Below are 14,544 nucleotides of genomic sequence, written 5' to 3' on the forward strand. Positions count from 1 at the left end.
CTCGGGACTCAACGTAACTTCTCCAAGGGCTATAAAAGAAAATAATCAAAAGAAGGCAGGATTCGAAATATACCTGCTCGGTTCGGCGCGTTACTATATATATATATATATATATATATATATATATATATATATATATATATATATATATATATATATATATATATATATATATATATATATAGGGAAAATGACATATATGCCCTATAATGTTTTTAGGATTTACCTATTTAGCCACTTAATTTTTTTTTTGGCCTATTAAGGGAACGAAGTAGTCAGGAACCTGTTTATTTAGCCATCTTCACCTCTTTTCCCCGGTTTTATTGACAAATAGTCAAAAATTGCCGCATCAGCCATTGGAAAGTAATATCACATCTTGACCATTTCTTTGTTACCATAGATTCGGACACAAACCCATTAGTATCTCTTGTTTTATCATAGAAAATCTATCATTTCCTCCTTTTCAATTTCCAAATCCATTCTCCTTTCTGGAGACGAACCTATCATTGCTTACTCTTAATAATTAAACCAGAACCACCTCTCCAATCATTTTCAACATCATCACTTTCGTTATACAAATGGGATTTTTTTTAATAAAGTGAGACTTTAGCTCACTAACCCAGTCACTAAGTTCAGCTTCATCCTCGATTAAGCTCTTAACAGGGACCTACGTTTTTTCTAACAAGTTTGTGTAAGAATCAATTCACTTGATTCTTGTAGAATGGAAAAAACCTTAACTGTGCATAAAATAGGAACAGAAGAAAAAAGAAATGGTTAATTAAATACCAAGTGATATAATCACACTATCACAGGAGATGATTTACTCTCCTGCACCTTGTGCACTGAACAGGGGATAAAAGTTTTTTTTGGAAAATTACTTAATTACCAAGCTTTCTTAGAAACGAGAATACAAATCTTGTTCTCGAATTCATTAACAAAGCTACATACGTCCTCTACTTATACTAAAACAATAAGTATTTGACTCATATAAAACTGGAACAAAAACAATTAATTAAAAAAACCACCCAAGATGCCCTTCCTCCTAAAACCATCTTTTTCTAAATTTATCCAACATACCCGTGAGAAAACCTCGTTTCTGTTTGATACTGATGGGTTTAATTTATGATGAACGGGGTTATCAGGAAAGAAGATGATTTGAAAAGGTGTGGCGGTGAAAAGAAGTTGTAGAGCATGCTACAGTGGAAATGGAGGGAATGAGGGAAGAATGAGGAAAATGTTATGGGGCAAGTGAAGTGGGGTCATAAGAAGTGCTTATGTGACAAGGGGTAACCGGTTTACCCCTTCAGTTCTACCAAAATGACCTAATAGACCCGACAAAAACAAATTTGTTCCCTTATTATGCTAAAAAATAAGTTAAGTGACTAAATAGGTAAACCCTAGAAACATTATAGGGCCTATATGTTATTTTCCCTACATACATATATATATATATATATATATATATATATATATATATATATATATATATATATATGGGAAAAGTGAGTATGTGGCTGTCATGTATGTAATATTAGGTATAGAACCATCAAAATTGACTTCATTTTGATTAAATAAACACAATTTTTTGACATTGTTAGTTTCTTCCTATTGCTTTTAAGATCATATTAGTTCTGATTTCATAATTTATCCCCAACATCTATGTATTTCGAATGTGTTTTTTATATTAGATATCTAGTAGGTTTCATAAATTTTCTTTGACACTAACCATATGTATACTTGCATGGTTCTTTTTGATGTGTTATTGGAAGAAGTTTATTGTGTTTTTAATGAATAATTTCAATCATTCACTATAATTTTTATTTGAAATTTGAATATGAGGATTTATAGGTACTGATAATGTATTCTTATACATAGTTTGTGTTGTAAAATTAAAAATTTAAAACTCCATAAAAGTATGTACAAAGTCTATCATCTAGTCTAATAGAGAATACAAGAAAGATTGTAGAGATATTTGATCGTATTTTGTTAAAACAATGTAGTTTTTAATGGTTCTATACCTAATATTAGGTACATGACAACCACATATTCTCTAAGCTATATATATATATATATATATATATATATATATATATATATATATATATATATATATATATATATATATATATAACTTAACGCAACATTTTTTTAAAAAATTTAACAGTAAATACAAATCTTTGAGCTATGACGTGTCATGGCGAACCCATGACAAACTTTTTACAACATTGATTTTTTCTTAGGTTATCTGCATTAATTTAACTAAAACTAGAAAAATAATGGTTTTAATATATGCAAAAATAGAATATTAGCTTTTGAGCATTAAAATAATATATTAGATTTTTTTTTTTTTGGCATAGCCTTAATCTAAATCCCTAATTATCTGGGATTTTAATTATTTGTGGTTATGCTTTCATTCAAATATATGAACATTGATATGTGATGTTCTAATACGTAATTGTAAATTATAAATGGTTCATCGACCTACTAATTATGTTTTCAATTGTTATTGCTTGTTTGAACTTCCAAGTTAAGCTTTATATAATTTTCTTAAAATTATAATCTTTTGTGACTTGGTTTAACTTTGAAGCTTAAAATGTAGTAGGTTATGGGATTTTAATTAAATTTCCGGGTTTTCTTTTTTCCTTTGTTACAATCTTTGAAAAGAAAATGGAAATTGGAAATAGGAAGAAAACATAAACAAAATGGGGATGTTCACCCGCCATGCAACAACATTTTCATTCATTCAACCACCAAAAACCAGATATTTTCTATAAATGGTTCATCAACCAACATGCAAATTGACTAGTTGACTAGTGATTTTATTAATATTATTCTACATCGTTTCCATTTTCTTTTAGTTTATCAATTAATCATTATCGATGTAAGGTTTTACCACATACATCTCCTCAAATTAACAAAAATGTGTCGTCAAAAAATCTCTTACACAAACAAATAATCGTGAGTTAATGGGTATTGTGTATGACAACGATAGGTGAGATATACGGAAAATAATAAAAAAATCCAAATTTTTTTAATGTAAATCTCATAGTTAGTTATATAGTTGTTGGTTAGGTTATCTAGTTTTTTTTTTTTTGAAAATATGGAGCAACCAACCTTGAGTATATATATACATCCATTAATCCTAAAGGTAAAATTGAGTAATAGAATGGGAAACCAACTTTTGGTGGTGTTTCTTAGCCTCATAGCCTTTGGTTTTGCAATAACATCCAATGCCAACACATACACAGTTGGGGATAACTCTGGATGGGATATTAGCACGAATCTTGATACATGGGAACAAGACAAGAAGTTCATCGTTGGTGATGTTTTGGGTAACTATTCTTTTATTTTGTATGTGTTTTAGTTGTTATTTGTTTTTATTGATTTTAAGAAGGTATCCTTTTGTTCTTTTAGTGTTTCAGTATGCATCTACGGATAGTGTGTGTGAGGTGGGCAAAGAGAGTTTTCAAACATGCAATACCACAAATGTTATAAAGTGTTTTAGCGATGGGAATACGTCTATTCCGTTGACAAGTCCTGGGGAAAGGTATTTCTTTTGTGGTAATAGATTGTATTGTTATTCTGGGATGAAGCTCGATGTACTTGTGGAAAGAAATCAGTCGATTGTGGCGGAGGCGCCTCTTACTGGCGTACCAGAGGCGGAGAGTGGTGGTTCTAAGAACAATAATCCTTCAACTGTTGTACCTAGCACTGCAATGTTTGTCCGTGTTGGATCGGAGTCAGTATGCTTAGGGATTTTGGGTCTTTTAAGCATTTTGATTTGGATTTTTTAGTGTGGTAATTGACGCACAATTCTTGTAACGCTTTTTTATTTGATAAATTAAATAATTTATGATGGTTTGTGACATTTCAAAATTTTTACTGTATTTTGAGCATTACATATCTATATTGATATATTGATAACACAATTTGCAAGATAACTAGTCTTTTCAAGTATTCATATCGTACTAAAGTAATTTTAAGCATTTGTACAAGTGCAAGTTCACCAATTCATAATGTCAAATAGAAAGTCGGATTTTGTTTCTTTTCTTTACATAAAGATGAACAACTTATAAGATATCTAGGTTCAAAAAATAACCAAATTATATGACAGTACCATATAACCATATAACAACATGCAAATGATTTATGTTCATTTATAAACATTGGTGATTTTATGTTCATGGATAAACAAGTTTATCAATGAACATGATCATTTTTCATATGATTATGTGGTTATGTGATGTAACTAGGTTATGTGTTAAACCTCTCAATTATGGGATATATATATATATATATATATATATATATATATATATATATATATATATATATATATATATATATATATATATATATATATATATATATATATAGATCTTTTACAAACCAATATTTTTCTGCGAACCATTCCTAAAATTTGATTTTTTTTGTATGATATTTTTCAAAAAAAAGGTGAATTAATACATTAAACTGAACATATTTAAGACATTTCATAAGGAAAAATCATTAAAAATATACATATACGAAGAATGCATATTTGTATTTTTTACGAATATATGTATTTTTTTAGATTTATGCATAATGGTGCGAGGATAGTGACGTGAATAATATGATGGCGAACAAGCGAATTAATGATGGTGATGACAGGTGGCATCGGTATTGGCATAATGATGGCGATGTTCGGTGGCTGTGAAGATGAATTCTTGAAAAAGAGTGAAAGAAACGTAAGCTATAAAAAGAAAATATAAAGAAAACATGAGATAATTTTAAAGAATTATTCAATTACCGAAATTAGAGGATTACATTAAAATATAATTAATTAATTATTATATTAATTTACCATAATTCACTTATCCATATTTTTAAAATGATTGCTTTAGGATGTGTTTTACATTTACACAATACTTATTATTTTACAAATGATCATAATTCTCTCTCTCTCTCTCTCTCTCTCTATATATATATATATATATATATATATATATATATATATATATATATATATATATAATTGTCACTTATGTCCTTTCTTGTATCATTAATGTCCTCTGATGGCCCACTACAACTAACCTATACACTCTTCTCTTAATATGACTTCATGATTTTTTACCAACCTTATGTCCTTCGTTTGGTAAAGTGACAAATGGTATATAATTTGTGTGATTTGTTATGTCCTTCGTTTGGTAAAGGAAATCTTCACTATTTGTGCTTCTTTTATGTGCGTCAACCATGGCTGAGTCCTCAAAGTTTCTATCCACATCTTTATCCATTTATGTATGATATTGACATCACATGTTTTAAATTATATTTTTCTTCAAGGTTCCCAATATACGGAAAAATTTGATCCCCAAGATCAAAGAATGGATCAAAGAAGTTAAGCCCTTCTTCATTAATTTTAGGAAAAATCCAAAAGGAATTGGGTTATTCTCTACAATCAATGGGACATCATGCATTGGTACATAAATACCATCACTCAAAGGTGGATCACTATAAAACTAGTGCAGCTTCGCAACTTTGTTCCTAGATGTACTTTTCAAATTGTATTATTGCTAGTGTGTCTTTTTCAAGTGGTATAATTGTTTGATTAAAGTCGAATTTTATCCTCTTACAATAAGATTTCACTTCTTTCTTCTTTGTCCTCATAGTAATGTACTGTGGGGATGGGTCATCTACAATGTATTCAATGATAACTTACTATTGGACTTATAATATTATTGTATCCTTGTCCCTTGATGCTTAGTTCAAATCATGATCGATTTCCACTTATAAACATAAAAAGAGTAATCATATAGTAGCCGTTCCAAGTGGCAGAAGACCAAAGCCTAACTAACCTTATGACATGCAAAAGTAATAGCATAAGGGTTCAAGTTTGACATAACCTATTTCTAGAAACATGGTGTTCACTTCATGTACATACTATCTTCTAGGTGCATACCACAGGGACCATTTTTGCATGTTTGTCCATATATATATATATATATATATATATATATATATATATATATATATATATATATATATATATATATAGTGAATGATGGTGATGATAGGTGGCGTCGGTATTGGCATAATGATGGTGATATTCGGTGGCTGTGAAGATGAATTCTTAAGAAAGAGAGAAAGAAACGTAAGCTATAAGGAGAAAAGATAAAGAAAACATGAGATAATTTTAAAGAATTATTCAATTACCGAAATTAGAGGATTACATTAAAATATAATTAATTAATTATTATATTAATTTACCATAATTCACTTATCCATATTTTTAAAATGATTGGTTTAGGATGTGTTTTGGATTTACACAATACTTGTTATTTTACAAATGATCATAATTCTCTCACTCTCTTTCTCTCTCTCTCTCTCTCTCTCTATATATATATATATATATATATATATATATATATATAATTGTCACTTATGCCCTTTCTTGTATCATTAATATCCTCTGATGGCCCACTACAACTAAGGGAAAAACATACACACTCTTCCCTTAATATGACTTCATGATTTTTTACCAACCTTATGTCCTTCGTTTGGCAAAGTGACAAATGGTATATTATTTGTGTGATTTGTTATGTCCTTCATTTGGTAAGGGAAATCTTCACTATTTATGCTTCTTTCATGTGTGTCAACCATGGCTGAGTCCTCAAAGTCCCTATCCACATCTTTATCCATTTATGTATGATATTGACATCACATGTTTTAAATTATATTTTTCTTCAAGGTTCCCAACGTACGGAAAAATTTGATCCCCAAAGTCAAAGAATGGATCAAAGAAGTTAAGCCCTTCTTCATTAATTTTAGGAAAGATCCAAAAGGAATTGGATTATTCTCTACAATCAATGGGACATCATGCATTGGTACATAAATACCATCACTCAAAGGTGGATCACTATAAAACTAGTGTAGCTTCGCAACTTTGTTCCTAGATGTACTTTTCAAATTGTATTATTGCTAGTGTGTCTTTTTCAAGTGGTATTATTGCTTGATTATAGTCGAATTTTATCCTCTTACTATAAGATTTCACTTCTTTCTTCTTTGTCCTTATAGTAATGTACTATGGGGATGGGTCATCTACAATGTATTCAATGATAACTTACTATTGGACTTATAATATCATTGTATCCTTATCTCTTGATGCTTAGTTCAAATCGTGATCTGTTTCCACTTATAAACATAAAAAGAGTAATCATATAGTAGCAGTTCCAAGTGGCAGAAGACCAAACCCTAACTAAACTTATTACATGCAAAAGTAATAGTATAAGGGTTCAAGTTTGACATAACCTATTTCTAGAAACATGGTGTTCACTTCATGTACGTAAAACTCCTCTGTGTCAACATAATCCACACAAGTTACCCTTCAATCTACATACTATCTTCTAGGTGCATACCACAGAGACCATTTTTGCAATTTTGTGTATATATATATATATATATATATATATATATATATATGGGAACGTTCAATCGAGAACATTTCTTATTGTGAGAACATTTGAGAACAAAAATTCTTCTTTAATTTACAAGGTGACACTTTTGTAATTAAATCAAAAACCATAAAATAATATTCATGTAAATCAAAAAATAGGTAAAAACGATTAACAAAACCCACTAACCTACATCACACACCAGCCACCCAACACCACTACCAACCACCCATCAAAACCACCTACAACCCACCACCAACCACCACTACTAATCATCCATCACCACAACCAACAACTCACTACCACCACTCCCCCACCATTACACATCGTCACCATCACCACTACCACCCCACCCATCACTCACCAAAACCACCACCACCCACTCACCACTACCAACCACCACCACCCATCATCATTACCAACACCCAACACTAATACCAACCACCACCAACCGACCACCACCCATCACCACCACCTAACACCATTACTACTACCCACCCCTATCACCACCACCCACCACTACCCACCCATCCACCACTACCCACCCCCACCAACCATCACCACTACTCGCCTCCATCACCCATCACCACCACCCGCCAACACCACCATCACCTAACAAAAACACAACCACCCACCTCCACTACCCACCGCCCACCACCTATCGTCACTACCTACTACCACTATATGTCACCATCACCCGATCACCATTACCACACCACCACCCAACACCAACACCCCCCACCTCCACCCACCACCACTACCCGCATCCACCACTTATTGCTACCACCCGTTACTACCACCACTTCCACTCGCCATTACCACCCATCACCACCACTCACCTCCACCACCTATCATTACTAGCCACAACCACTACATGCCACCATCACCCCCACCACCATTACTGCAACACCTTCCACTAACCACCACCTACCCACTGCCATCACCCAAAACCAACACCACCTACCATCCACCTACCACTACCACCTAACACCACCACCCGCCTCAACCACCTATCACCACCTATCACCACCAACCACCACCATCACTTATCACCTATCACCACCCACCAAACACCACCACAACCCACTGCCCACCACCCATCAGCACATCCTACAACCCATCAACACACCCCATAACCCACCACCCATCACCCACAATCTACCATGTGATTATATGAATGTGATCACATATGATTTATATGGGCAAGAAAATGAATCTTGTGCGCATAAATCATGTGATTAAATACATATAATTATATATGATTCATTATATGAGAATAACTATTGAATAAAAAATACGAAAACAAATCCTATCCATATTGATCATATGTGATTATATACACGAGAACACATATTGAATCAAAAACATGAAAATAAATATTTTTCACATAAATCATACGTGATTAAATACATATAATCACATGTGATTAAATACACAACCACCACACCCATCAACCACCAAAACCACTACCCACCACCACTACCATCCGCTACGCCCACCACCACCATTAATACCCATCACCACCACCCGCCTCAACCACTACCTATCAACATCACCTCGCTCATCACTATCACCACCACCCGTAACCGCCATCTCTAACACCAACCAACACCCACAACCACCACCCACCAATATTATCCCCACCTACCACAATCACCGCCCACCACCTATCACCAACACCACTAAACATCACCACCCGCCATCACCCACCCATCAATACTGCCACCACCGACACACCCACCACCCACCATAACCACCCCTTACTACCCTTTTAACTCCACCACCCATCACTTATTACCACCCACAACTACTACCCACGACTACCTACAACCCCACAAACCAACTATCTCCTACGAACCTCATCACCCACGGCCCACCACCACCCGTCACCACCATACCCCCACCTTCACTATCCATCGTAACCACCACCTAATATGTACAACAACTAACATTGTATGTGATTAAATATATAATGGTATAAATCATGTGTGATTATATGTATTTTTATATGTATTTAGTAACATAAATCACATGTGATTAAATACATATAATCACGTAGGATTATATGTATCTAATCACATATGATTTATATAAACAATATTCATTTTCATGTTTTCAATTCAATAATTTTTCTCCTGTATTTAATCATATATGATGATATATATTTAATAACATATATTTAATGTGAACAAAGATGTGATAACCGTCAATTTCCGGTCAAGTCAAAGTCAAATAAAGTCAACAAGTCAAACTGGTCAACTCAATTAACCTTTGTATATTAGGGTTTACATCCTGTTTACTATTGTACTGTTGGAATAGTGTCTAAGTCCATAACTATTTTGGTATGTACTTGACCCGATGGTGCATGGTCCTTTTGGGTTACCTTCACCAAAGCAACTTGATAGGATGAATTATGGAGAGAAAGGATTAAATATGATTTATTAATATATTATGGAAATAATATATTAAAGGAGAAATCATATTATTTAATTAATATTAGTCAATAATTAATTGGTAATTAGTTTTGTGACTAAAAGAGATTAATTAAACTTAAGGGACTGGAATTGTAATTATAAGATAATTACAATTTGGGCCATGGATTGCCTTATATTATAAGGTGGACGAATTCTATGGGGGAAGCCCATATGAAATCGTCCAAGGCCTTAAGGAAAGGGCTCCATGGGTTGCTTAGGGCTTAAGCATCCAAATTAGGGTTTCCTTGTTAGATAACCCTAATTTCCTCACTATATATAGATCCCTTAAGGGCCAAAAACGTGGCTAAGCTTTGTTCTAGGGTTTCACACGTTTTTGGGCAGCCTCTATGTAACACCCCCTCTTGCACGTATCACAATATTGTCCGCTTTGGGCCACTCGGCACGAGGACTTCCCAGGGGGTCACCCATCCCGGTACTACTCCCGCCTGAGCACGCTTAACTGCAGAGTTCTTATGTGATCTGCTGCCCTCACGGATTTAAAACGCGTTGTGACAAGGAAGGTATCCACACCCCTTATAAGTAGATGTTTCGTTCTCCTTCCAAGCCGATGTAGGATCAGGTGCAACCCACCTTGCGGGAGTAGTACCGGGATGGGTGACCCCCTGGGAAGTCCTCGTGCCGAGTGGCCCAAAGCGGACAATATTGTGATACGTGCCAGAGGGGGATGTTACATTATGTGATCTGCTGCCCTCACGGCTTTAAAACGCGTTGTGACAAGGAAGGTATCCACACCCCTTATAAGTAGATGTTTCGTTCTCCTTCCAAGCCGATGTAGGATCAGGTGCAACCCACCTTCACCCCCCATTATAGGGTTCGACGTCCCTGTCGAACACATCGACCCGTGCCCTAGCTCTGATACCATTTGTAACATCCCCCTCTGGCACGTATCACAATATTGTCCGCTTTGGGCCACTCGGCACGAGGACTTCCCAGGGGGTCACCCATCCCGGTACTACTCCCGCAAGGTGGGTTGCACCTGATCCTACATCGGCTTGGAAGGAGAACGAAACATCTACTTATAAGGGGTGTGGATACCTTCCTTGTCACAACGCGTTTTAAAGCCGTGAGGGCAGCAGATCACATAAGAACTCTGCAGTTAAGCGTGCTCGGGCGGGAGTAGTACCGGGATGGGTGACCCCCTGGGAAGTCCTCGTGCCGAGTGGCCCAAAGCGGACAATATTGTGATACGTGCCAGAGGGGGATGTTACAAATGGTATCAGAGCTGGGGCACGGGTCGATGTGTTCGACAGGGACGTCGAACCCTATAATGGGGGGTGAAGGTGGGTTGCACCTGATCCTACATCGGCTTGGAAGGAGAACGAAACATCTACTTATAAGGGGTGTGGATACCTTCCTTGTCACAACGCGTTTTAAAGCCGTGAGGGCAGCAGATCCCATAAGAACTCTGCAGTTAAGCGTGCTCGGGCGGGAGTAGTACCGGGATGGGTGACCCCCTGGGAAGTCCTCGTGCCGAGTGGCCCAAAGCGGACAATATTGTGATACGTGCCAGAGGGGGATGTTACACTCTATCCTTTCTCCTCTTCATCCTCTTGCTTATGGTGTTTGTGAACCATTAGAGGAGTGATATTTGTGACTCTAAGCTTTCTAAAGTCAATACAAGGAGGAATAGGGATTGTTATTACTATATAACAATCAAGGTATGATCTTAAACCTATTTTTATGTTAATATGATTACTTTAATGCTAGAATTAGGGTTTATATTCTTGGATAACTTGCATGTACAATAGAGAAACCTAGATCCAAGCATTAGGGTTTGTATGAGCACATAGGATGTTCTTATGACCAAAACCCATCAGTGGTATTAGAGCCTAGACTGGTTTCAATTATATTGATGCATTACATGTTCAAAAAAAATCAATTTTTGATGTTCTGGAGGCTGGACTCGCCGAGTCCATAGCTGAACTCGACGAGTCCAAGCTTGACTCGACGAGTCAACTCGTCAGATGGAGCATATCTCGGGAATTCTTGCTGTTTTTGCTTTGGGATAGTTACCTTATCATATTAGATCAATATAAATCCGATTTTATGATATATTTGACTATATTCTTGATCTAATTGAAGATATTTATCAATTAATAAGATAATTGTTTCCTTATGCGATAATTGATTAATTATTTTGACTAAATTGATAAATTGTTTTGCAAGAAATCATTAAATAAATCAAATATGGATTATTATGCGATTAATTATTAATTTAGATTATTTGTTATTTGATCCTTCTTGTTATGAAAAGTTTCATATTTTCCCCTTTAGGTTTTATAGTTTAAATTTGAACCCAAAAGTTTTGTAGTTTTGAAATTTAAATAGTTAAAACCCTAATGTTTTGAAAAAGGTTTCAAAACTTGCCCTCAAGTTTTGGAATTTAAATTTTGATTAATTGTTTAATTTTGATGTATATTTAAATTCTAAACCCTAATGTTTTGAAATGTTTCAAAACTTACCCTCAAGTTTTGGAATTTAAAAGTTGATTAAAAGTTTAATTAGGAATGTTAAATTCTAAAATCCTAGTAATGTTTTGAAAAAGTTCAAATCACACCCTTATGGTTTTATTAATTAATTAAGGTGTATAATTAAAAGAAGTTTAATAAATCCATAAAAAATTTTAGGTTTACAATTTAATTGAATTAAAAGTATAATTGTTAAATTAGACCACCTAGTATTTTAAAAGTGTAAAATACACCCTATACCATATACAAAATTAAAAGTCCAACATTATATATATGTATGAGTAAAAGTCAATCTTACCGTTAGTAGGCTTCATTCACGAAGCTGGTCTATAAGGGGTGTTTAAGGAAATTGCCTATAATATGGCGATTGAATGGGTATCCACTCTTACCCACCGCACTCTTGACTAGTGGAGGGTCGTTAGCCGAATGGGTAGGATAGGACGAAGCCTTCCATTATAAGTATAATGAATATCTAAAGTAACTAAATGTTTTTCAAATTCCCAATCTTAGTTACTTAGGCAAAAAGTGAATTGATGCAATTCCATGAAATTACACTTTGTGCCCTTGCGAAGACGTTAGTGGAGCGTGTGTGGTTTACCGGCACACTAAATGGTTCTAAGCAAAGGTAGCAGAGGGTGACTCAATGTTTGTCATAATTCGGTGGAGCGTGTGTGGTTTACCGGCACATCGGATAGGTGATTGTAACATGTGAGGGCACCATGTAGTTTGCATGGTTATTCACACCCGCTTTGTGATCCTCGGCATCCCAGTCACAAACAAGAGGGGCATATCGAGATTTAAACATGCCATTGAAAGTCCGATGAATCTCAAAGGATCTAGGAGTTTTCATAGATTTAAAACTTAAATTTCTTTTTCATTTTTCGTGGTGGAAATTAGTGAATCGTCATTCACTTACCTTCAAATATTCTGCAATTAGGGTTACGGCATCCCTCTCCTGAGTTGTGGAATATTGTGTTGGGTCCTAGCCTTAGTATTTCATTTGGGTGATTTACTAGGGACTCAATCAATCAACTAACTTGAATTCGTTTTCTCCCATTTTGTAGGTGTCAAAGTTCGACAACTATGGTCTTCCCAAATCCCGTGGAACAAGCTTTCCACATGAAGATGATATTCCACGATTCGATCGAGGAACAAGAAATCATGATTCACTTCCTCCACCTCCTCCAATTATTCTCCATAACCCACAAGTTCAAAGGCTTGAAAAGTTCAAGATCACTCAATCCCTTTTGGAAATAAAACATGAAGATGGTAAACCCGTGTGTGGCCACGTTCTAGGAATGAAATCACACATTGATAGGTTGATAATGTTGGGTGTGTCATTCCCCAATGAGTTGGCTGTAAATTGGATTTTGCAGTCACTTCCTGAATCATATAATGAGTTCAAAAGAAAGTATTATATGATGGATCATGATGCAACCTCATTGACCTAACTTACATGCTCATTGCTGCTGAATCGGAAATGATTTGGCGAAGCAATGGAGAGTATTTGTTGGGAAAGTCAACCGACCATGCTTCCGAGGATGTTCTAAGAGAAGCGACCTGCGTTTGTTGCCAAGAGAAAGGACGTTGGATAGAAGTCTGCCCCAAGAGCTGGAAAATTCCAAAGATGGGAGAGTCAAAGAGTATGACTGCGCTTCAGGTAAAATCCATTATCTAACTTCGTTAAGTTCCTATTCATTGATTCAAAATACATGATGTGATAGGATTCATTTGAATGTTTTTGCAGGATCAGTGAAAAGATAGGAAGCTTGGTGAAAGAGCAAGATGAGTCTAATCACAAAGAAATGGATCTCGATCGCATGGACTTGAAGATTAGATTTTGAGCTTATATATTTATGATAGAATTGTTAGGAATATTCGACTACATAGTTTTCAATGGATTTTGCATTGTAAGGACAAATGTTTTCCGCTGCTTTTATAAATAAAATAAATTTTGTTTGACTTATTTATTTATTTGTTTACTTCCTTGCAATGAAATCATTATGAAAATTGATGTTTGAATATTTCTACAACAAATGGATATGATTCTTATTTATGGTGTTTATGGAAAAAGTTGAGAATTTACCAAATAGGGAGAGTTTCTCATCGCCCAAGTTTCAATTGGACAAAAATTGGGAATCACGCAACTTG

At 34.8% G+C, this 14,544-nt stretch overlaps 1 protein-coding gene across 1 annotated transcript; it reads left to right on the top strand.

Moving 5' to 3' along the window:
• The first annotated feature begins 3,166 nt into the window (after positions 1-3,166).
• LOC145016410 (mavicyanin-like) lies at positions 3,167-4,585 on the top strand. Its single transcript, XM_078974733.1, has 3 exons — positions 3,167-3,332; positions 3,415-3,743; positions 4,574-4,585. The coding sequence occupies exons 1-3, from the start codon at positions 3,167-3,169 to the stop codon at positions 4,583-4,585; spliced, it is 507 nt and encodes a 168-aa protein (XP_078830859.1).
• The last annotated feature ends 9,959 nt before the right edge of the window (positions 4,586-14,544 follow it).

The sequence above is a fragment of the Lactuca saligna genome, chromosome 9, assembly GCF_052625555.1.
Source record: "Lactuca saligna cultivar CGN05327 chromosome 9, ASM5262555v1, whole genome shotgun sequence".
NCBI lineage: Eukaryota > Viridiplantae > Streptophyta > Magnoliopsida > Asterales > Asteraceae > Lactuca > Lactuca saligna.